This window comes from Maniola jurtina, chromosome 27, assembly GCF_905333055.1.
Source record: "Maniola jurtina chromosome 27, ilManJurt1.1, whole genome shotgun sequence".
Lineage (NCBI taxonomy): Eukaryota > Metazoa > Arthropoda > Insecta > Lepidoptera > Nymphalidae > Maniola > Maniola jurtina.
Genome location: NC_060055.1, coordinates 3,742,888 through 3,768,745, shown reverse-complemented (window position 1 = coordinate 3,768,745; position 25,858 = coordinate 3,742,888). Strand labels below are relative to the sequence as shown.

At 37.2% G+C, this 25,858-nt stretch overlaps 3 protein-coding genes across 5 annotated transcripts; 2 read left to right on the top strand and 1 right to left on the bottom strand.

The window, feature by feature from the left end:
* The first annotated feature begins 685 nt into the window (after positions 1–685).
* LOC123879048 (60S ribosomal protein L23) lies at positions 686–3,798 on the top strand. Its single transcript, XM_045926561.1, has 4 exons — positions 686–807; positions 1,000–1,083; positions 2,192–2,319; positions 3,579–3,798. The coding sequence occupies exons 1-4, from the start codon at positions 795–797 to the stop codon at positions 3,774–3,776; spliced, it is 423 nt and encodes a 140-aa protein (XP_045782517.1). The 5' UTR covers positions 686–794; the 3' UTR covers positions 3,777–3,798.
* A 2,979-nt stretch (positions 3,799–6,777) lies between these two features.
* On the bottom strand, positions 6,778–10,686 carry LOC123879047 (RNA-binding protein 8A). Its single transcript, XM_045926560.1, has 5 exons — positions 10,467–10,686; positions 10,009–10,108; positions 9,476–9,593; positions 8,576–8,689; positions 6,778–7,184 (listed from the first exon to the last, which is right to left on the bottom strand). Exons 1-5 carry the CDS (start codon positions 10,525–10,527, stop codon positions 7,080–7,082), a joined length of 498 nt encoding a protein of 165 aa, XP_045782516.1. The 5' UTR covers positions 10,528–10,686; the 3' UTR covers positions 6,778–7,079.
* A 275-nt stretch (positions 10,687–10,961) lies between these two features.
* Positions 10,962–21,922, top strand: LOC123879030. Of its 3 annotated transcripts, XM_045926529.1 has the most exons (11): positions 12,176–12,325; positions 12,435–12,533; positions 13,258–13,364; positions 13,717–13,947; positions 14,975–15,151; positions 16,015–16,076; positions 16,671–16,821; positions 17,667–17,814; positions 19,107–19,533; positions 20,240–20,358; positions 21,356–21,922. In XM_045926529.1, exons 2-11 carry the CDS (start codon positions 12,509–12,511, stop codon positions 21,472–21,474), a joined length of 1,566 nt encoding a protein of 521 aa, XP_045782485.1. In that variant the 5' UTR covers positions 12,176–12,325; positions 12,435–12,508; the 3' UTR covers positions 21,475–21,922. The 3 variants fall into 3 exon arrangements, with proteins under 3 accessions (XP_045782482.1, XP_045782485.1, XP_045782483.1); XM_045926526.1 differs by lacking the exons at positions 12,176–12,325; positions 12,435–12,533 and adding an exon at positions 10,962–11,371; XM_045926527.1 differs by lacking the exon at positions 12,435–12,533.
* Positions 21,923–25,858: the final 3,936 nt, after the last annotated feature.

Sequence of the window (25,858 nt, the reverse complement as noted above, 5' to 3'; positions counted from 1 at the left end):
TGGATGAATAGGATTTGCTAAGAAATATATCCTCAAACTACTAGTTGTCAGCTCAAACCAAGTGAGAAACGGAACGTATAGTTTCGTGCAGAAAATTATAGACATTTCCAGTAAATTAAACTGGGTAACTTTAGAAACACAATAAACGCTGTCATCGGGTTTCTGTAAACATAAAATTAAAAAATCGAATTTTGAAACAAAGGTTCAAATCGTATTTGTATAAGGTTTCACTACATTACTACAACGTTTCACTTCCTAAGGCGAATAAAATTATTGTAATAGGTATACACTTTTCCCTACACCATTGCTCAAACTTCTTCGACAAAAATAAAACCCACAGGATGATCACGGGAAAATTACTCATTGATATAAAAATTAGATGATGATTCAGGTAATTATGATTAAAGAATTTAAGAAAATTAAGCAATTTCTATCATATAAAAATGTTCCATTCACAAAGCACCGATTAAAAAAAAATGTATCCAGGCTTTTTAGCTTTTCGTTTGTATTGTAACTAATTATTGCGTAACATCTGCCTCTGGGATCATTAATTTCCACCATGTTTATATCTGATTTCTTAAAAATTATATTATAATAGCAAACGCACAACTTTTTGAATGCCAACCTAAAAATCTTGGCAAATATACGAGTACAATGTTACCCGTTTCAATTGCACGTTTTCTTGTGTCCAATAGAAAAGTGTCATCGTTTCCGAACGAAAACAAACCGCAATCCGCTGCTAAGTTCACGTTGAGGTTCTTTCAATTTCCTCTCCAAAAAATTGACACAAGAAAATGTCTAAAAGAGGTTCGTGAAATATAAAATATCCGTTTAAATCACGTTAAAATTTAGCTAAATCGTGTACCAACGATGTGTATTATTAATTCTGTACAGTTTTTAACGTGAATGCATGTTTATTTCTATGAAATGTTCTCGTAGATGTCATGTGTTACGAATTTGTGAAAGATGAATAAAAAGTGCATTTTTAATATTTTTAAGGACGTGGTGGTTCCGCGGGAGCGAAGTTCCGCATCTCGCTGGGTCTCCCAGTGGGAGCCGTAATAAACTGCGCAGACAACACAGGTAAATAAAACATTGTTTTGTTATTCATAACCTTACTTTTGCGTTGTGAACTGGATTTCTAGTGATGATTTTTTATTCGCAACTTTAAAGTTGTTGTGATGTATGATGATGTTTTCCTTGGCTGTGTCTGAAGATTTCCAGTTCGTTGTTATTATAAAAACTTAACCTCAAACATCATGTTTTTAAGTATTTAAGTATAAGCACCACATTTCCACAGAATACCAGCGTTGTGGGTACATTGTGTATCCACAACATCAAGCTGAGTTCGGGCCCTTTCGTTGGCACGACACATAATACATACATAATACACTGTTTAAGTTAAGTTAGTTTTTAAGTTTTATATTTTAAATTTTATATTTTAGGGTTTATATTTTTTATTTTTAGTTTTGTATAAGCGTCATTATTTGTAATACTATGTTTATGTGTCGGTTTCAACGAATAAATTTTATTCTATTCTATTCTATTCTATTTCGGGATGCTGAATAACAAATTTTCAAACATAACTTGATAACGATGTTAAAGCAATCTTAGTTGTTTCTGTAACATGGGGGACTGAACTTCAGGAATACTTACTCACTTTTAACATCCCCCATGCCTTCGAGAGCAAGCTAAGTTTTGGTTTGAAACATAGAAATTGTCTCTGTACAACCTATTATGTAGTTTAATTTAGATACTTGTTCTATTATATAGAAAAACCTGAATCACAGACAGACTCCTCAATACCCAGCCCCAACCTATAGAGTTTGTATTAAAAAGCATAGAGGTTCCCTTTATAATGCAGATTGCAGACAAGGAATAAGGCAGATTTTTCGTAATTCCCATGAAATAGGGAATAAATTTGTATTCACTGAGTGTACTAGAGATGGTTACTATACTAGTAATCTATGTAAACCACACATTATATTCAGTTTTGAAATAACTGATCTTGTGAAAGTTTATGAATTAATCTTAATTCATTCTATATCTTACCTACATATTGTTTCCTACATTTTAATGTATTTTTACACAACTGTGTAACATGAAGGAGTGTTCTGAGTTCATCAGTCTGTATACATATATTTCTGTTTGTTTGTTTGTGGTGCTCTAGAGACTATTTCTTAATTTCAAGGTGCAAAGAACCTGTATGTGATAGCTGTGCAAGGTATCAAAGGTCGCCTGAACAGATTACCAGCTGCTGGATCTGGAGACATGATCGTAGCCACAGTAAAGAAAGGCAAACCAGAACTTAGGAAAAAGGTATGCTTTCATTCAATATGTTCTGTTTTTCTCTGTAGGAGTTAGTAAATGTTTGGTTGTTTTTGACAATGGGAAAAATGGGTAATTCTATTAATTCGGACAATCTTCATCAAAAGGGATGGGAAAATTTCTTACGGCTCCTAATGGGAATTAGTGGAAGACAACTTAACAAACCCCATTGACAATCTCCATAGTAACAGGGATTTTTGAAATTTTCTTCTACAAATTCCCATCAGTTGAAAAAACAAAAGTGTTACGTAAGAATCACGTTTTTTATTTTTTATAATTATTTTTATCTATTGACCTCGACCTGCATAGTGGGTGATCTATTTAACTGTGGCAGTAGGGGTGTAAATGCTGCATTTTCCCAATGTAGGAAAGAAGTTAGTTAAACTGGACACTTTCAAGTAAAGATTTTTATATAAACCTGTGGAGATGATACTGCCATTGGCGCTACTAGACTGCCATAAGCCTACTTTGTCGTATTAGTTTACAAATTGCAAAAAAACCAAATTAAATTGCACCTTAAACCATCCTATGTTCCCAATGTAGGAAAGTACAGTAACTATGATGAAATTTTGACGTGACAACGTCTTATAATTCGATAGAGCCGGCTGCACGCACGAAAAAACATGACGCATGCGGCGTTACCTCGCTCTGAGGCGTTCCATGTAAGGCTTGAAGTGCAAGCGAGAGCGCGGAACGAGCGACAAAGAAGCACAATCGGCCTTTGTTGTCACGTTCAACTATCGTCAGTAAACCGACTTTACAAACAACCAATTTTTTATTCACCAGTTCTTATTTAAGTTGCTGTGATGATCGCCATGGTTTCGCTAAATATTGTCTGAATTGGAAGCAGTATGTTGTTATGCCTTGGCTGACTGAGCAATTGGTTCTTCTCCGTATGAAAAGCATTCCGAACCAGTGGTAGATGCTTTTGACGATTCAAAAGTACTTGAAAAAAGTCTAATTGATTAAAAATTAGTTAGAGTTATGCGTGTTTTAAGCAATTTAATATCACTTGCTTTATCGGTGAAGGAAAACATCGTGAGGAAACCTGCATGCCTGAGAGTTCTCCATGTTCTCAAAGGTGTGTGAAGTCTGCCAATCCGCATTGGGCCAGCGTGGCAGACTATGGCCTAAACCCTTCTCATTCTGAGAGGAGACCCGTACTCAGTAGTGGGGCGGAAATGGGTTGATCATTGATTAAAAATGTTTTGAGTTTGAACTTGAATTTAGACATAATCTTGTCTTCCCAGGTAATGCCAGCAGTGGTGATCAGGCAGCGGAAGCCTTTCAGGAGGCGGGACGGGGTGTTTATATACTTTGAGGACAATGCGGGGGTCATAGTCAACAACAAGGGTGAAATGAAGGGGTCCGCCATCACGGGCCCTGTCGCCAAGGAGTGCGCCGACCTGTGGCCGCGTATCGCGTCCAACGCGAGCTCAATAGCTTGAGAATAATATATGCCTAAGGAAATACCAGTGTTTTATTTTGCTACTACCCCCATATTAGTCTACTCTTCATCATTGCTTGTCCATTGCTGAACATAGGCATTCCCTAGTGAGCGCTACCATACCCTGTCCTCAATCGGCTGTTTCCCACCATCCTATTTTGTCAGTCTACTATACGGTCTGAACCATACACATAGGTTAATTTAATTACTATGTATTTTTCTGTTTTCCATTAATTTTTCCCATGGTAGGGGTTTTCTTAGGATAATACTGTGATGGACTAACAATTCTGCATAAAAGATAGGTCATCGAGGACCTTATACTATAGGTCTATTGCTGAATTCACAGAGATAGTAGCACAGAGTAAGGATGTGTTAGTAACGTTCGAGTTATTTTCTCATAGAGGCTCCTTTTTGTTAAAGTTTTCACTTTCTTGGGTGGTTTATATACTTTGAGGACAATGCGGGGGTCATAGTCAACATCAAGGGTGAAATGAAGGGGTCCGCCATCACGGGCCCTGTCGCCAAGGAGTGCGCCGACCTGTGGCCGCGTATCGCGTCCAACGCGAGCTCAATAGCTTGAGAATAATATATGCCTAAGGAAATACTAGTGTTTTATTTTGCTACTACCCCCATATAATCTAATCATCATATTCCGTCCACTGTTGTCTAGTACCTAAACTTAAGCAAACTAATAACGTTAAGTAATTGAAATGCAAAAAAAGCCTTATTTGCTTAGGTCGCGTACTTTGCTGTCTAGTCTAGCTAGAAATATGTAATTAAGGGCAGAAAAATTAAAACTGTTTTGGCAATTGGAACACTAACAAAATCATTATGGCCCTAAGACTTCAAAATTTGGAGACCCCTGGTCTACGCCATTATAACTATCTACATATCACAGCTTGATCCATCCAGTAGTTTGACCTGTGTGTTGATAGATCAGTCAGTCAGCCAGCTTTTCCATTTATATATTGAAACAGTGGGTTTAAATAAAAAGAGCAAATCAGTATAATCGCACTAATTTATTTTATCACTTCACTCAACACACTAATAATTACTCTCATATATTTGTTACTAATACACTTATTTACTTATTACACATTTATTACACACTTACTTATTTACACAAACCGGCAGTATTTCAGCTTATAATGCGTACGATACAATAATAATCCTAAAAATGAGCTCGCATGGCTTTATATGGCGTTATCCCCACCGAAGGCATTCGGCAGTTGTTGCTGAGTGGCGTTCGGCTGTCAATGGCCGCTAGGCTATGATTGGCCGGCGTTTGGCTCGGCTTGACTCGGATAGTCTGGTTGGCGTTGGCGCGTTGCGATTGGCTGAGGCGGTGTGGCGTTACATTATACAGACTAGCTGATGCCCGCAGCTTCGTCTGCGTGGATTTAGGGTTTTAAAAATCCCGTGAGAACTTGATTTCCCAGGACAAAAGTAGCCTGCAACAGCCCGTCCCCGGGATGCAACGTGTTTCTATGCCATTTAAAAACATTTAAGCGGATAATCATTTAAAAATCCTGAGGGATCACCAGGATTTAGAAATGCAATTCCTTACAGCATCAGGGTTGTGGAGTTGGGTCCTCGAGGTCAACGACTAGGCAGCCTTTCCTTGGTATAGATGCCTTCAATATCAATTGTTTATAACCAACAGTTTCTAAACCTCATCAGCTTTGGTGGTCAGGTCCTGCAGCATTGAGTAGTAATCCAAATTTTTTATGGAACAATGTCGCAAAGTTCCTCTATCGATTCGAAATCGATTAAAAAAAATTACACAATCGGTTCATAATTCTCGGAGATATCGAGTACATAGGTGCAAAAACACAACTCCATTTTTGAAAGTCGGTTAAAAAAGTAGCCTTTGCTAATCTTCTATTTGTCAGTGAAAGTCCCGTCGAAATAGGTCCAGCCGTTCCGAAGACTAGCCCGTTCAAACAAACAGACAAAAATTTTAAAAACGTGTAATTCAGTTATGGTAGGTAGGTACAGTTCAAATAACCATTATATGATCATATGAGGTAGTTATTTCGAAATTACAGACAGACACTTCAATTTTATTTATTAGTATAGATAAATAAAACAAAATGTAGTATTTATCTCAATCTCTTATATTAAATTAATATTATACATTAGTCTTAACTTAGATAATGTATTTAGCAGTGCACTTTTAAATTGGTAGTTAGGGTCACGTAAAAAGACCTCTGCCATTATTTGTCTTGCTCATTAATACTAATCTTTCATAATATGCATTTAACAAAAGCTTGACTGACGAACCAACCGCGCGGTGGTACAACCATTCATATGATATTGTCTCCCATAGTACCACCATTTCCCAGATTCGAGGGATCTCTTTTTGTGACGCTAACTGTATTAATGTTTAATACAAAAAACTTGGCTGTATTTTTAATAAGTATAATTTTTATGAAAATATGTGTAATATCGATAAATCCTAAGATTTCCAAGTAAAATCTAAGATGTGAAAGGGTCTACCTTTAATATACTAGTAGGGCGCGTGGTTGTCCGCAAGCATAGTGTTGGTTTTTCAGTTGTTTTTTTTTTTCAAGTAGTATTCATGATAAAATAAATTAAATTAAATTTCAAAATACGGATCTTGCCTATACCTACTAGATATTTTTTAATATCTTAGTTGTCATATATTTTACATGGAAAAATAGATTCCACCATCTTGATTTATTCTGTTTATCAAGTAGACTAAGGTTCTACTCATTTTCTAGCAAAAACCACTCCACCTATGAAAGTGTAGCCACCATCTTGTATTCTCACCATTGGGGATTTTGTTTAAGCATCCCCGCCCCTCCCCCCAATTATTATTATAAATAACTAGCCGATGCCCGCGACTTCGCCCGCGTGGTTTAGGTTTTTCGAAATCCCGTGGGAACTCTTTGATTTTCCGGGATAAAAAGTAGCCTATGTGCTAATCCAGGATATTATCTATCTCCATTCCAAATTTCAGCCAAATCCGTCCAGTAGTTTTTGCGTGAAGGAGTAACAAACATACACACACACACACACACACACACACATACAAACTTTCGCCTTTATAATATTAGTGAGATGAGATAAATTTGATTTTATTTCATTTAAAAAAACCAGTAAAATTTGAACGCCGAATCTAAACGTAATTGTAATTCTAAGGTTTTTCTGAAAATCTCAGGATTTACCGTACTTCGGACTTTTACAGTAACATATTCACTGAATAGACAGTCTTTTGGAATAGAATTTCCTTGGCGTAAGTAAAAAGTAAGTGCAATACATTTATCTTCATTACAAGTGGTTATCGTCGTTTCTTGTGCGTCTTGGTGGGGCCTTTGACGAAGCACCAGTCCACTGAGATGGCCTGTCCCAGGATGTCTGTGCCGTCTAGGGCTTCTCTAGCGCTCTGTGGAAACAAAAGTTCAGTTTAAATAAACACTTTAATAATGGATGGATGGAATGCTGGAAGTTTAACTGTAACAAAACGTCGAGACCTCGTCGTATCTGGCAGGCGTTAAATGTTAGTACATTTGACGCAGAAAGCCCTATTTTCCTATGATTTTATCTATACTAATAAATAAAATTGGAGTGTCTGTCTGTAATTTCGAAATAACTACCTCATATTAAGCTCATAGGGTTATTTAAACGATACCTTGACTGAATCACACGTTTTTAAAATTTTTGTCTGTCTGTCTGTCTGTCTGTTTGAAAAGGCTAATCTTTGGAACGGCTGAACGGATTTTGACGGGATTTTCACAGACAAGTAGAGGATTGACCAGGGTGTAACATAGGCTACTTTTTTAACCGACTTTCAAAAAGGGAGTTGTGTTTTTCTACCTATGTACACCGAAATCTCTGAGATTTCTGAACCGATTTGCGTAATTTTTTTTTTAATCGATAGAGGAACTTTGCGACATTGTTTCATAAAAAATTTGGATTCCAACTCCTCAATCCTGATGCTGCAGGGGATCTGACCAATCCACGCGGGCGAAGCTGCGGGCATCAGCTAGTTTAATAATATATGACATATCGTCGATTCAGGATTCCCTCCCTCTAGTTCACTCTGACGCAACTAAAAAACCGGTTCAGTGCGAGTCAGACGCAAAAATGTTTTCATACCTTTTTTTTTCTTTCGTCTGGCTTTACAAAGATTAGCCAATGACAAAGAAACACAGACAAAGTCCTTTTCATACCTTGTATAATGTTGTAGAACCAAAGATTACATAATATATGAAACTATGTTCTTTTAAAGCATGGCGGTCATTTTTAAATTCGCCATCTTGGTTTATTACTATTTGTTGTTATAGCGGCAACAGAAATACACACTGAAAATTTCAACTTTACCCTATTAATGTTCATGAGATCAGTCCACTGACAGACAAACATAATATGGAGTGGAGGCTTAGGGCTCTTTTCTGGAGAGACGTCGCGTCACGCTATTCTCCGCTTATGAAGAGGCGTTGCGAGAAACGTAGCGACACCAGCGTTGGGGCCCGAGTCGGTGGCCGTAGTATCACACACAAAAATACAATCATAAATGTCGATATATTGTCTCGTTGACGAATAACTTCACGTGTTCCGCCGCGTGTATTGCGCGTGCGCGATGCTGCGTGCTACGCCAGTTAAAAAGCAAACGATTCTGAAGAAACGCTCTCATACTTGGCTATATGTTTGAATTATCAGAAAAGAGCCCTTAATAATAGGGTACCATTGGCACTCTTCGGATACCTACAGAACCTTTCTTTTGTTGTTATTTTTCCCTTGACTCCGTCATATGTAATAGATGTTCATACTTACAGCTGCTTCCTTATGAGTTTCATACTCCACCAAAGCGTAGCCCTTCAGGAAGCCAGTGCGCCGGTCCAGGTTGAGATGTATGTTCTTGATCTCACCAAACTCCGAGAATTGGTTCTGGAGAAATCCATCAATACTAATACAAATCCGAAAATGAGTGATTTCCATAATGCAAACCAGACGGAAACGTTTAAGTGCGGAAACCAGCCCAGAGTGGAGAGTGATTTCCATTTTAACTGTAGAATGTACAGGCTTTACTCCCACATTTAGTTGATGTAAGCCCGACTATTTTCGAACCCAACAGAACTTGAAAAGTTACTGGCATCAGCCAGTTAAATAATTATTCATTGCAAAAGTGTGCCTTTCTGTTCCTATATCATGGTTCACCCCTAAAAGGGGTGGCACTTCCAACATCAATGGTTCAACCGTTGGACCAATTACTGACTTAGCAAGGATACTTGTATCTAGATGGACATGGGATACTTTTTATCCTGGAAAATAAGGCGAGAGGGGGAGATTGATGGGATAAAATTAATGTTACTTCTTAGTTCTTGCACCATCCCACACTCTTTAAATCCTTTCACCAAAGGTTGCCTGTAAGAGATTGCTATAGCAATAAGGCCCTTACACCTTATTTTTTTATATTATGGAGACACACAGTATTAAAGTAAAATGACAGGCAACATACACATAAAAAAAAAAGATTCAGACGAATTGAGAACCTCCTTTTTCCGAAGTTGGTTAAAAATACCCAAACCACAACTGTCTCCAAAGAAATGTTTACACCCTGCGGCCCTGATGTATTGCCAAAGCCTTCTGGAGATAGACTGTCATCTTTGTTTATCCTGGAACATCAGGTGAGAGGGGGAGATGGAGACTGTGTGTGTTAGACAGAGAACATACCTGTATATCTTCCTCCTGTGCCTCCTCATGTACATTGCTTACAAATAGGATCCAGCCTTCTACAGACCGCTGCGGCCCTGGTGTATTACCGTCACCTTCTGGGGCTAGACTATCGTATCTGCAACATTTTGAGTTTATAGTTTTTGAAGCAGTTCTACTAACAATACTAGAGACACACCCCAGCTTCACATGGGTAGATTATACATTGTTTTCGTGTACCTATGTAACTATTTATGTAGGGCACACCACTATTAACATTATTACAATTTTCATAGGGATCTCTAATTTTTTTTTTTAACTAAAATATGGTCTGATAAATATTTGATCCTCAAATCTGTTCATGGTCCACCGACTGATTGCAGATGGAAGAGATGTGAAGAAAAAAATAAAAAATAAAAACTAAAATATGGTCACGTTGACACATGTTTTATCATTGGCCGCCAAAAAGAGATTTTTACAAAAAAAATATTACAGGTTGGACTTGTAAGTATGCCAGGTTCCATACAAAAATATTCAAACCCTTTTCTCCATACCTTCCTCTGTTGCCTCTCTCTGAACCACCAACTCCTGTTTCATTGCCGAACCCACGGCCCTTGCGTTTACGTGCCTTCTCCTTCAACCGTGCAATGCCCTCTGAAGAACACAACCATAAATTATAAAAAATATTGTAATTAGTTAATTACATTTAAAGTTAAGGAAGATAAAGAAGCAATAAACTATCAGAGATGGTACAAATATTTAAAACACAATTCAATACATTTTTAAATACATAACTTGTCTCAAAGAGAAAAAAATTGGAAAGCGAAACGGTATTTTTGTATGTAAAACTGACAACATAACCTACTTTATTTCTATTATTAAAAAAAATAGTTGATTTATGCATTTATAAACAACTAACCTTATTTTTAAGCGAAAATTATGAATATTCCGTGTCATTAGAGAATTTTATAATCAATTAAATCAAATATAAGTAGGAGTTTGATTAACTTACGTTCCCCATCTTCGTCGACTTCGAATTCCTCTGAATTCTCAATATCTAGAACATCAGCCATTGTTGATGTGGTTTTAAATTATAAACTAGGCCTTAACAATTTTAAAACAGCTATATTAAATATTGAGAAATTAAAGCTTTTTATTAAAAATGCTTTTCAATAATTTTCAATGAAATCAACGCTTGAACCTTGAACGCTTGTTTGAGATTTTTTATATTGACATTTGACATTGACATCCACAGTCAGAAAAATAGGTCATAGTCTAAAAATATCATGTTAAGTAAAGCGGGTAACTTTAGTAACACTTTACTTTTGACCAACAAACTAGTCAAGCTAATAGTTAAAATTCATATTAGGTCCGATTTGTGAAATAATATATGTTATTAATGTTATTTAGAAAGATACACTGTTCATTCTCTTCTGTTCTGTGCTACCATTATGTTACGGTATTCTGCAGTCTTGATCTTTCTTGGTTCTGTCTTCTATAGATCAAAATAAACAGTCAAGAATTTTTAAAATTCCTGTCAAAAAATCTTAACCTTAATTATTTTTTCAAGATATTCTTCAAAATTCAACATGAGTGTGTGCGATACGTGGAATAAAGATACCTTAGAAAATCCAAATATAAAAACCTCTTTATCCTCCGAATGGACCTTCAAATCACCTCGATCGAGCCCCAGATCATCATCACCCCCTCCCTCAAGCAGAGCTGGAGAAGCTATATTCCATAAGTATAATGAACTTATAAATTCCAGAACAAACATGACGGATGCTAAGCAATTAATAGAGCCGTTGGAAAAGCCATTTGACTTCTTCGACGATGAAGAATTTGCGTTTGGAATTAATCTGTTAAGGAATAATGTAGCTTGTGTGGGCGAGAATATAACGAAGCGTATACAAATGTGTGAGTAAACTTCGTAGTAACTTTTTAATACAATTATTTACAAAAAATGTGGAACGGGCAGGGATTGAAACTGTAGGTCTGGCCCTCTGGCTATAACGGCCATTGGAATGCCTAGTCCGTTTAGACACGGCCCTTCACTAGCAGGGATTAGGGTATTATTTACGCTTTTCACTGCTGATGAAGCTTTACTCTGCTTATACAAATCCTAAATCTGTTGGTCTATCTGCGTTTTTGTACTGTACTAAGTGTTTAAGATTGACTTTGCAGAACTTCCGATATAAATCTATAACCTAAAACGTTCAACACATCTGGCGGGTTACTTCAAAGGCTTCAGAACCTGACTTGCAAGCCAGGCCAGGACTAGCTTGCCTGCAGCAAGACTTCGAGAGCCATGGCATCTGCACCATGTGCCGCTCATGTCATCACAGCATGTCATGCAGTTGGTGATATAACAACCAAAAAGTACTCTGTGGTGATACATTCCATGAAAGCCGACGGCGGTAAAGGCGAGCAAGCGGAGAATAACCCTACTGCATGCGACCGGGGTGGCATGCGCGGGTGTAATCCGCTAGTATTGTTTCAAAATAAGCCCAGCGCGCGGGGTAATCAACATGGTAGTTCTAACTACTAAATTGTGGTTTTGGCGTGTAGAGCACTTTAGTTTAAGAAAAATATTTCTTGCGAAGAATTTCCAAAAAAAAAAACTTACGGGTATGATTATTATTGATTAGTTTTGGGTTACTGAACGTTATCACAAATGTCAAAGTCACATGGAAATCGTTTCGTTTGTCAATGTCAACATTGTCAATGAAAAATTGTCGTTTTCGATTTCTGCGTTTCGATTTTTTGAATTCATGAAAAATACACGATATTTCATAAAACCTGAAACTAGACCATAACATAAAACCATGCCGGAAATATCCCTTAAAGACACTATAATCACATCGCTCAATGGTGAGTACGTTTTGTTGTTAAAATCAATCTTTATTTACATGATGTCACCCATTACATAATTTTTGTTTTTAGTTATATTTAAATAGTTGACACGATTATTTAATTATAGATACCGGGTGCCCTAAATCTTCGAAGTGATTGTCCGTAGTTACATCACTTTGTAGTCTTATTAATATTTTTAAAATGAAGGAAGATGATTTCATATTTGGTATAAAGTTTTCATTAGTTTTGGCGTGCATAGGTTTAGAACTTCTAAGTTTTTATGTGTGTTAACAATGTGTCTAACATATTACCAAAACTCGTTACTATAAAACAGATTTTAGATATTTAAAAATCTGTAAATGATGGAATGGAGGTTAGGTTTGACTTTTTGGTATTTGTAAATAATAGAATGGTTTTAACTTTGAATTCTTCTGTACACAAGTTTCTAAAACAAATAAAATTATGATTTGAACTTAATACTATCATTAGCACAATATTCTTTGTGTTATTCTTCACTTTCTCTTATATATAGATATTTGTGTACAGCCAAATTAGTGTTACTATTTAATTACTTATATTATTTTGAAATGATTTATTGCATGTGTTTGATTATAAATATACTTGTAATTTATGTAACATAATTGTATGCTTAAAAAATACTCACAAATTAATCACAATTGCTGTAACACAAGTGTAAATTAAAAATTTATAACACCCCCGACAAGTGAAGGTTACAGTAACTAGAAAAGAGCTGATAACTTTTAAACGGCTGGCTGAATAGCTAAGAACACCCTCGATCAAGCCACCTTTCAAACAAAAAAAAAACTAAATTAAAATTGGTTCATTAGTTTAGGAGCTACATTGCCACAAACAGATACACAGATACACACATCAAACTTATAACACCCCTCTTTTTGGGTTGGGGGTTAAAAATAAATCTTTATGTACAGCACAAGAGCCATGGCCTGACAATGTCAAGCTGTTCCAGCCGTATGAAGTGGAGCAGATCTTGCTACCAGATAATGCCAGCTGCTTGGCTGTACAAGCTTTCTTGAAGGTTGGTAATTATTCCATACTAGCTGATCCGCCCGGCTTCGCTTGGATTGGATCTATTCTAATCATAATAACATTATGAGCCTTTATTTACAATTAGATGCTATAAATTAATGCTATGCACATATATTTTAAACAAATAAATAATTTTTAAGCTGGTGTTTTGTATGTTTTTCTTTTTTTCTCTCTTTTCATTCAGTTTGCCCATAAGCATAAGCCTCCTCCAGGGTTCTCCATGTAGAATAGAATATACAGAGAAAAAAAAAAAATTGAATTTTGCCCACAGATGTCTTCCACGGTTCTCCATATAAAATAGAATATACAGAGAGAAAAAAAAAATTCAATTTTGTCCACAGATGTGCAACCTACCCTTCGAAGTAGAGATGCGCTGGAACGCAGAATTCATGTCCCCCTCTGGTCGAGTTCCTTTCATCAAGTGTGGAGCCTTCGTAGTGTCTGAGCTCGAGCCCATAGTGCAGTTTGCAGCAAACAAGAACGTGTCCCTATGTGCCAGGCTGAGCACAGAGGAGCGAGCTGAGATGAGAGCTTATATGAGCTTGATCACCAATGTGTTGGTTAATGCTGAGGTACGTCTTCCATTGATATAGATAGCTCTAGTCTCGTAAAAAGAGCGCTGAGAGAAAGAGAGGGCTGTCTGCGCACGGATACAGTCAGACAGAGAGAGCGGACAATAGAAAACGGTCAGGGTTCTTTTTACGAGACGGAGCCTATAATGAGGCTGACGTCGGTCGCGTGCGTCGGTCACCATCGCACGCTTTCTATCACCAAACAACTACATCGCAGTAAGGAACATGCGTTTTTGGTTAATGCTGAGGCATCATCATCGTCATCAATCAATAGATGTCCACAGTCGGACATCGGTCTATTTTAGGACTTCCACACATCACTGTCTTGCGCCGCCTGAATCCAGCGGCTTCCTGCGACTGCTGGGTATGCTGAGGTATGTCAACCTTTAATAACAAGACTGATTTCGGTCTCGTACGTTGGTCGCTATTATGCATCATACCAAAAACGTCGCAGTACGAAACCGTACGAGAGAGCCCCTAAATTTCGCGCTCGCTTCGCTCGGCCTTACACCTCCTTGAAGAGATGTTTCCTTCATCAAGTGTTGTAGTTAGAGCCGATAGTGCAGTTTGCAGCTAACAAGAACGTGTCCCTATGTGCCAGGCTGAGCACAGAGGAGCAAGCTGAAATGAGAGCTTATATGAGCTTGATCACCAATGTGTTGGTTAATGCTGAGGTACGTCTTCCATTGATATAGCTCTAGTCTCGTAAAAAGAGCGCTTAGAGATAGAAAGAGGGATGTCTGCGCACGGATATAGTCAGACAGAGAGAGCGGACAATAGAAAACGGTCAGGGTTCTTTTTACGAGATGGAGCCTATAATGAGGCTGACGTCGGTCGCGTGCGTCGGTCACCATCGCACGCTTTCTATCACCAAACAACTACATCGCAGTAAGGAACATGCGTTTTTGGTTAATGCTGAGGCATCATCATCATCATCATCAATCAATAGATGTCCACAGTCGGACATCGGTCTATTTTAGGGACTTCCACACACCACAGTCAAAATCATACATCTTTCCCTTTCCAGCTCTACATATCATGGGTAGATCAAGATACATTTAATGCAGTGACCCGGGTTCGCAACTCTTCAGTATACCCTTGGCCCTTGGGATGGCTGCAGACCAGGTCCAAACGCTCCAGCGTCATCAAGCGGCTGAAAGCGCTGCATTGGCACGATAAGATACTGGACCAGGTTTTGGCTGATGTAAGTACTAGCTGATGCCCGCGACTTCGTTCGCGTGGATGAAGGTTTTTTAAAAATCCCGTGGGAACTCTTAGATTTTCCGGGATAAAAAGTAGCCTATGCGCTAATCCAGGGTATAATCTATTTTCATTCTAAATTTCAGCCAAATCCGTCCAGTAGTTTTTGCGTGAAGGAGTAACAAACATACACACACACACACACACACACACACACACACACACACACACACACACACACACACACACACACATACAAACTTTCGCCTTTATAATATTAGTGTGATTCTTCAATGTTCAATTCAATTCCCAATTATTAGCTTTTAGGTGTGCCAGCTGGGCACAGTGTGTTTCGCCAGTGTCACGTTTATGAAGAAGGCATGAAGGAGATTGTTCAGTGAGAGCTGTTGTACAGTTGAATTTTGAATATCTACAAAATAGTTAATTTTTTTACTCTTAGGATGTCTTCAGACCAGGTCTAAACACAGCTAATACGGTATTTGCCTATGTCAAAAATAAATTTTTTCTCCAGTGATTATTAAATAGAGGGTCTTCCAAAATACGTAAAATTCACGTTTTTTTGTTAATTTTAAGTGTAATAACCATTTTAATTTTCGATTAAGCTAAGAAAGCACGTCAAATCATTGTGACGTCACATGCCAGTATTTCATAGAAGCTCGCATACTAAGCGCGTATTTCGATGTTTGATAAAAAGATACTGGTTTGACTAGTTGTCAAACACTGGATTATTATGATACTAAATTTAAGAGTTATTTTTCATGTTAGCATTATCAACAATTTCTTTAGAAATGTATCTTTTTCAATTTTGATCAATTTAAATTAGATCTAGATTATTTATATTTCCAGGTAGAACAGTGCTGTAACTCATTGAGCCAAAGGCTTGGCGATAGGGACTACTTCTTTGGCACGTAAGTTGCTTTGAACACATACTTTCAAGCATTACTCTTACAAAATACATTGTTAAGAAAATTATATTTCATCAAAAACAAAATGTTGTTAACTACCATTCTGCTTAAAAAACTTACAACACCAAAAATTTTGATCATAGTGCGTCCTTTTCACTTCCTAATTATTGTGCAAGAGAGAAGGCTCTATGTTAGTTAAGTTTCCTGAACAAAGCTTAATGATCTCATTTTATTTAGGCCAACGCCATTGGATGCGTTAATCTATGGCCACGTCAGTGCGTTGCTATCAGCTACGGGACCCAAAGCGGCTGTGACGATTAAACCCTCACTAGCGTGCTATTGCGACATTTACTACGGATCTCTAATTTATCTATCGCACGTACAAAGCCACGGGTAAAAGCTAGCAATCTTTAAGGTGTGTGCGACAAGACACAGCCATTAAATTTTTAGGGAATGGTCACACCTATTGACCAATCATAATAGTGCGTCCTTTTCAATTATATACAATGTAAAAGAGAGAGAGAGAGTGATGTGATGTTTGATCAACTCCCTGACCAAGGTATAAGTGCATTTGCCTAATAACCTTACCTTATCTAGGCCAACCCCATTGGATGCGTTAATCTATGGCCACGTCAGAGCGTTGCTATCAGCTACGGGACCCAAAGCAGCTTTGATGATTAAACCGCTCACTAGCGCGCTCCTGCGACATTTACTACGGATCTCTAATTTGACGCAAATGAAGCTTACTGTACGTTTATATTATCTCAAAAATATACCTAGTATTAGTAGACTTAGTATAGGATAAGTAGAGTAGATCGATAGAGCTTATTTTATTATGGATAATAGATATAATATTTATTTAAACATTTACATAAGGGACTTCTATTTTTAACCAAATTCCAAAAAGGAGGTGGTTCTCAATTTGGCCGTTTTTTTTGTTGTCACTATTCTTCCAGCATTCCAAACTAGTTGTAAATTATTTTGACCACTCATAAGCACTTATAATTTATTCTTAAAAGAAAAATTATTACATTTTACTTGGCAAAAGTGTTCAATTATTATTATCATTATCAAACTGTACAAACTGCACTTTTTTCTTGAATTAATTAATTTATTGCTTCCTCTCAAACGAAAGTAAAGAGCTATACAAATCTTGGCCGAAATGGCAATTAACGGTCTCGCTTAGTTTACTCGCCCTTTTACAATCATCATCATCGCATGCTTTTTTCGAATCGACGTTTGGAGATCATCATCCGAAAAGCTTCTCTATCTAAAGCCGCCTCTTTCAACTTCGGGTAACTAAGCCCTGTCCACCCCGTTATATCGTCCAACCATTTGCGTCTTTGTCGACCTTGAGCTCTTTTGCCTGCAATTTTCTCTTCCAACACTAATCTTGGGAATAAGAATTGTCCTCTGCTCTGTAAATGCCCAAAGAACGCGAGCTTCCTTCGCATGATGGTGGACATGACTTCTCTCTCTTTGTGGACCAATTCCAGTACCAGTTAAAATCACTTCTGAGGATATTCTTTATTTTTGGTATGGACATTAATGTAGTATTTTCATTCTTATAGTTTTGTTTACTCCATTTGCTAGCCTCAAGAAGAGTACCTAGTATCTCAGGGTTGTCAAATATGCTGTCGCCGAATCTCTCCGGACCGAAGCGTCTCGCGACAGAAGCGATCCAGGCTGTGCGTTAGAAGTATCAGTCGAGAGAACACTGCGTTTAACAAGGATATATTCGGTTAATATTTTTAATCTATACGTCATCTTCAACTCATCATCGGCCCTCTACAGAACACGGGTCTCCTCTAAGGCAGAGATTTATAGAGCGCACTTTGACTTTTGCTCAGTCTTAACAATGTTAAAACGAGACAGCGTTATACCGCTGGTATAAATCTGTCTCGTTTATACTTAACAGGGCTCTCTCCGTCACTCGTTTCATACAATCGTAGTTCCAATTTCATTTGAATATTAAGCAATCAAAGTCCATGAAATTTTGCAGACATATTCTAGAAACTAATATCTGTGTCTGTGGTGTTTTAGATTTTTCTAAAAATATGTAGTTTTAAAATTACAGGGGCTCAAAGATTTGTATGGAAATTTTTAACACCGCGTAACTTTGAAACCGAATATTTTAACAGAAATCTGGAAAACCACAGACATAGATATTAGTTTCTAGAATATGTCTGCAAAATTTCATGGACTTTGGTTGCTTAATATTCAAATGAAATTGGAACTACGATTGTATGAAACGAGTGACGGAGAGAGCCCTGTTAAACTTAAGTCTAAGTGCTCTATGATTTCAACCTAAGAATGAGAAGTATTCACGACAGAACAGTTCACGACAGTTAGGGAATTAGGCTATGAATATTTTTAATAGACAACTTTTCTTTGATTTCACGTCATCCATAGCCGGAGTCAAACCGAAAGTTCCCTCACTCTAGTTCAGTCTTAACACTGGCCAAACGTGGATTGGCAGACTTCACACACCCTTGAGAACATTATGGGGAACTCTCAGGCATGAAGGTTTCTTCACGATATTTTCCTTTATCATTAAAGCAAATGATATTTAATTTCTTAAAGTACTCATAACTCATAAAAGTTAGAGGTGCGTGTCCGGAATCGAACCCCTGACCTCCCGAATATAAGGCGGACGTCATAACGCCTATACTCTATTCACGGAAGATAGTATAGGGCTCTCTGTTACGCAATTCCATACAAATGACAGGGACAAAAGCTGATTGGCTGTTAACCATTTTGAGTTAATCAATCGCAAACGAAACTGTTTTCGAATTGAATTTCGAATGTTTTTGAAAACAATTTCGAATGTTTTTGGATAACATGTTTGTGATTGGTTGGCGACTCTTAATGATTAACGCCCACTGAGATTTTTGTCTCTCTCATTTGTGTGGAGAGCAACAGAGAGAGCGCTATACTAACTTTCCGTGAATAGAGTATAGGCTGTCATCGCTCTAGTTTGCCATACTGTAGTTAAAAATAACAAAAACACTTGTAATTGATTTAAAAACACAGGATTCAAACCATTCGCCTCCAAGAAAATGATAATAATGACCTCCGAAAAGGGAAACATCATGTGTCGATATGATGGTCCAAAGAAATGCGTCATCAACGAGGAGAACGATTTTATAATCGATTTAATCAACGAAATAATCGATAAAGTCGATGAAATAATCGAGCATTGTTACAACCACGATTTCGAGGTTATCGCGTATCCGAATGACAATTTCGAGAAGAAAATAAACGATTATTTGGACACTATTGATGAGGGTACTGATGTGACTGGTTTGGATATCGGTGAAGAGGAGATACAAGTGATCGATGGTTTAATCGATACTATGATCGATGGGGATCTCGATAGTGATGCGACAGTGACAGATGATTTTATGGAATCGGGCGCTACAGATACGGAATGCGAGAAAGACATTTTTGTTGATACTAGGTAATTTTAAAACTTTGTTTATGTACTGGCAACTTAAAAGATTTCGGTACGCATGTAGGATCAAAAGAGCTAGAATCCAGAGGCTTTAAAAGAGTCATTTGATGAGAAAAGAATGTCTGTCTGACGCTAGAGGTCAACGATCGTTGCGTAGATAGGTGCCGCAGGGCCAATGCCACATCGTAGGCGGGGCATTGACCCCGAGTTTTGCACGGTATACATTGCGAGTTTGAAAAATACCAAATCTACAAGTATGTCAAATGGTTACTGGTATTGGATTGTGTTTTTGTAAGCATTCCAATTATACCTACCTCTTTTTTTAAGTCAGATACAAGTTAGCTCTTGACTGCAATCTCTCGTGGTGGTAAGTGATGATGCAGTCTAAGATGGAAGCGGGGCTAACCTGGAAGGGGTATAGCAGTTTTTATTAAACACATACCCCTGTCTACACGGCGTCGTACCGGAACGCTAAGACGCTTAGCGGCATCTTTGAAAAGAGCAACCGCCGAGTTTCTTGCTGGTTCTTCTCGGTAGGAAAGGCATTCCGAACCAGTGGTAGATGCTTTTGACGATTCGAAAGAACTTGTAAAAGTCTAATTGAATAAAAACATTTTGAATTTTGAATTTTGAATTTTGTGTGTCAGTAGGGTGGTAACTAGCCACGGCCGAAGCCTCCAGGAAAATTAATTGTATTTAATTAAATTTTTAGCGAAGTTAATGAAGATAAATACCATGATCTGTCCGAGAAAAACTCAATAATTATCTACGATGGTAAAGGACCATCACAGGGAAGGTCCAATTCGAAATCCTCCCTTGGGTTGTCTTCAGGTTTTATTCTTTTTTTTTTAATTTAATTTTTTAACTTTTTTTTCAATCCAGCGAAGATGGATTCAAGTTTCGTTCGTTGGTGCGTAATTTTCGATGTAAAGTAATTATTTGCACTTGACAGATCCTTATTAACCCTAAGCTTATTGATTTATTCTGGTGTAGTGGTAACTAGCCACGTCTGAAGCCACAGATCTCATTTAACATTTATTTCAATCCATTGAAGATTTTGTATGAAAAATCATTTTAATATCACTCAGTGAAGCAGCAATGTAGAACCAATTAATGTCAAAACGGCTCTGTGGCTATCATTCCTTGAATACTGAGTTGGTGAATCAGCATGATGATCAGATCGGAGACCATTAAAATTAAAAACAACATAGCCATTTTAATCATGACTAACATTCACCTTTCCCCTCCAACTAAGCGTAAAGCTTGTGCCAGGAGTGGGTACAACAATAGTGCAAATCTGAAAGGTCGGCGGTTCAAACCCCACCCGGGTTTGAACCGCCGACCTTTCAGATTTCAATCCGCTCCTATAACCGATGAGCTATTGAGGCTTAGTAATTATCGATTCCCAAATTTCCCATGCCGGGAATCGAACCCGGAATCTTCCAAGTTATAAGACCACACTTCGCCAGAGAGGTCTTCATAGTAGTTCACATTTAATAACGGGGGAAGGGGCTGGCAACACTGAAGCTGACATGTCGAAAAATCTGCTGTTTAATTTTAATTATAATTTTAAAATTTTTAAAAATCATTTCCTCATACGCATGGCTAAGGTTTGGAATACTCTTCCGCGATCTGTGGTTCCTATCGATTACAATCCGGGTATCTTTAAAACAAGAGTGAATAGGCACCTTCTAGGTAAACGCGCCCCATCTTAGACCACATCATCACTTTGCATCAAGTGTGACCGTGGTCAAGCGCTTGCCTATAGCGAATTAAAAAAAAAATACGTAGAAAAAGACTAGAATAAGTGTAAGTGTAACGGTTGCAGGTTCGAATTCGACGGTAAGAATGCAAATCGAAAACGAAGAAATGAGCGTTGAAAATCTTTTGAAACACTTACGTCGATATAACGCTGTTTATAACATACAAGAGGCTGATGTGGACTAAATAGTGGAGATTTTTAACATGTGGCAACACTATTTATTTATTTTTTAAATTAGGCGCGATTTAAACACGTTAAAACCGCTTATCTCTTATAACGCATGTTTAACCTCAGTTAAAGGTAAACTCGTCCAATTTGATTATCTAAAATGTGGCTTTTGTTGTAGACAAAACTAAGCTAAAATGACAGGCCCGAATGTGTTAGCTATCTGTTTCATAATGCTTCCTGTGGAAAAGGACAGCACTATATTTAGATCTGTCACTTTAGTTTTAGTTTAGAGATTGTGCACAGCTAAATGAGCGGTAAGCACCATTTCAACAACCATAGACGGAAAACTGTTTTAATTTTTTTTTAATTGTCCATGTCATAATCGCACCTAAAGTAAAAAACGTTTAAAGAAAATAATTACAATACTTATTGAAGCGAAATAATAAATTGATGGTAATTTTTTTCGTTGTGAGTTTTATTTACGCAGAATGGTAGGTATGGTATGCGACAGGTCGAGATGGCAATTGGGGTATGAGGCGAGGAGCGCCCTACACACCCGCGCGTCACTCGCACGGTGTGCGGGGGCGTTCCCACTCCGATTGCCATCTCGTCCTGTCGCGTACGCGTTTATTTTTCTTAGATATTTTATTTGACACAAAATATAATGTCCTAAACGTGTGCCCTGAGGCTCTAGTGTACATTTCAAGTAAAGATTAGAATTTAGAACTATTTACACATTGGTTGTGTTTTAGTTTAAGCACTGTGAACGGTTCTTATACTCCCTATTCGCTTCTACGCGTCTGGTAAGACATATCTTGCAAAACGTGTGGTGTTAATGCCGTGTGAACGGGGCCTTAGTCTGGTTTCACACGGCAGTAACCAGCAGTAACACACATTTTTTGCAAGATAAATATTACCAAATACGTAGTCACACAGAGTACAGAACAGTTCCTTTTTTTTTAAAATTTTTTTCATTTTTTTATTCCCATTCACATAGAGTATAGAACAGTTCCAGTTTTTTTTTAATCTTTTCAAAATTTCAAAATTTCTTATTCCTATTCACAGCCCAACCGAACTGGACGCCCTGGTTTTCGGGCACGTTTTCACAATCATCACGACGCGACTGCCTTGTCGCAAGCTAGCCGAGACGGTCCGGCGATACGACACATTAGTCGCGTTGGCCAAACGGATCGACGAGCAATACTTTAAGCGGCCATAGCGTGAGGTTTTCAAGGACATCTCCACTGTGTTTCAGAGTCCTTGAATTTTTCCCCTTCAAAGCCATTTTTAACCGACTTCGAAAAAAGGAGGAGGTTCTCAATTCGTCGGAATCTTTTTTTCTTTTTTTTTTATCTGTATGTTCCCCGATTACTCTAAGACGCCTGGATCGATTTGGAATTTTCGTCCAGTGGTTTTTGCGTGAAGGAGTAACAAACATACACACACACACACGCATACAAACTTTCGCCTTTATAATATTAGTGTGATTGAAATTTTTTTATGAATAATAGTGACCTTTACAGCATAATAATACCCTACGATTTGGCATGTTTCTGTATATCAGAATGAGGCAGTATTTGTTATTTGCTTTATGTATTAATGGTGTTCTTGCTGCAACTGTGCATTTAAGGTAATTGTGAGTTAGTTAGCTGCAGAGGTGATTGTGACCGCTAACCAGGGGGCCTATCGGCTAAAAATATATCAATCATTAAAGGACAGCATCAATGTCAAAACATGGTATTTAGACAATGGGATTGGCCAAAAACCATGTTTTGACATTGATGCTGTCCTTTAATGATTGATACATTTTTAGCCGATAGGCCCCCAGGCATGTGTAGCTGTCAAACTACAGCGGTAGTTTTTAAAAACATGTTTGTGAAATGTGAAAAAAAAACACGTTTGTCTTTGTTCCGTTCTGCCTGTGTTTAAAAGTAATTAAGATCCTTTACATATGGCAACATTTTTGCACGTCCGTCGTCAGCGCTATGCTATGTATACAATGTTATGGTAAGTTTGCACTGAAAATAAATTGAAAACTCTGATATTGTAATGTATTAAATTATGCCCGTTAATGTAGGTATTGAATTGCATTTGCATTGTTGCATAATTTGTTAAAGAGAAACTTGCTTGATATTTCAATTAAATCTTAAAATCTACCTGAAAATAGAAATTCTCAGATAGATTTTAAGATTTAATTGATTTTAAGGATTTTCTGCAGTGCTAACTGCCAACCAAACAAGTTATGAGATTCGGTCAACTTTAGTAGGTAATTAGCTTAATAATTGTCTTGGTTCGGCTAACTAACTAACTCCACAAACTAAACTATTTACGTTGGCAGCGCGTTTTGATTTTAGTTGCGTTTGGAAGTATTAAAATTGCTCGTGAAAATGTTGCCATCTGCAAACTTCAAAGATACTAAGGCTGTCTTCAAACATGAACTTGTATATTTTTAGTAGTACCTACCTATCACTTCTTAAAAAAGTTGTATAGCACAATTCAGAAATAAGATAACATCCTAACAAACATAATTACATATCTAGGGAATAGAATAAAATGCATTTAAAGTGAATGCACATTTATCCGAGCCGAACAAATCGAACGAAACGAATTTTAGAATTCTGTATATGAAATCTTCCGATTCGATTCGACGCGGGCAAATGTGCGAGGTTTCATGAGATTTCATATATAGAATTCTAAAACTCGTTTCGTTCGACGCGTTCGGCTCGGATAAGTGTGCGTTCACCTTTATGATGGAGATTATATTCATATATTGTACGTACTACGTACTAAGTAAGGGAACTTGATATCAGTATGACATGTTGATCATAATCATTTTGTAAATACATAATTAATTGAAATAATTACAGTGGCTATGTACTATTTGTATTATAGGTAGTGAAATCATTAATGTATGACATTGCTCCTAGTTGCAAATGTTTGAACATGAAAAATTGTTTTATTTTTCATAATTTTTAGTGATCAAAGTAACATCCAAAATTAATAACCTATCTTTAATCTGTCGTTAAGTAAAAATTTCATTTTATATATATTTGTATTTTATCGACAGAAGACAGATAGATTTTATTTTATTACTAGCTGATGCCCGCAGCTTCGCCCGCGTGGATTGGTCAGATCCCCTGCAGCATCAGGATTGAGGAGTTGGACTCCAAATTTTTTATGAAACAATGTCGCAAAGTTCCTCTATCGATTAAAAAAGAAATGACGCAAATCGGTTCAGAAATCTCGGAGATTTCGGTCTACAAAGGTAGAAAAACAAACAACTTTTCAAACAGACAGACAGACAGACAGACAAAAATTTTAAAAACGTGTGATTCAGTTATAGTATCGTTCAAATAACCATATGACCTTAATATGCGGTAGTTATTTCGAAATTACAGACAGACACTCCAATTTTATTTATTAGTATAGATTACTTTCGGTCGTGAAATTGTCTGTGCCTGCAATGTTAAAAAAAGTATTCAAGGAACCAAAAGCTAAAAAAAAAGTATTATCTGTATAATGCTATGCGCACATCACCCAGCTTTTAACTTGTCTTGAAATTAATTTTATTCTTAATATAGGTAGTTACACGTTTTTTTTGTTTATTCGTAGTGGAACGTGAGAATGGTCATTATTAGCATTTATATTTTAGAAGACATTGGGCTAATTTAATTGTACGCAATCTCTTAACTAAAATGACAGATCTAAATGTATTACTATCCCTTTCATAATGCTCCCTGCGGATAAGGACAGCTAGCACTAATGCCGATTCAGTTAAGAGATTGTGTACAACGGAATTACCACATTATTAATGTTAGATTTTTGAAAAAAACATTTAAAGCCGCATTCTTATATGAAACTTAGCGCTATAAAGTAAGTTTTTAGTAGTTAGACCCCGATCACACGACAGGAACACTACATCTTTTTGCCAGATAAATCTTACCGAATACGTAGTGCCCATACTTGAGTATAGAACCATTCACACGTTTTTAGGGTTCCGTACCTCAAAAGGAAAAACGGAACTCTTATAGGATCACTTTGTTGTCTGTCTGTCTGTCAAGAAACCTATAGGGTACTTCCCGTTGACCTATAATAATGAAATTTGGTAGGTAGGTAGTTCAAGTATAGGAATAAAAACCGAAACTGAACCGGGACTGAAAACCGCGAATTTGTGATTACATCATTAAAAAAAAAGTGTATTTCAATTTTCAAAATAAGATAACTATACCAAGTGGGGTATCATATGAAAGGGCTTTACCTGTACATTCTAAAACAAATTTTTATTTATTTTTATGTAGGTAGGTATAATAGTTTTTTATTTATCGTGCAAAATGTTGGAAAAAATACCCGAGTACGGAACGCTCAGTGCCTCGAGTCTGACTCGCACTTGGCCGGTTTTTT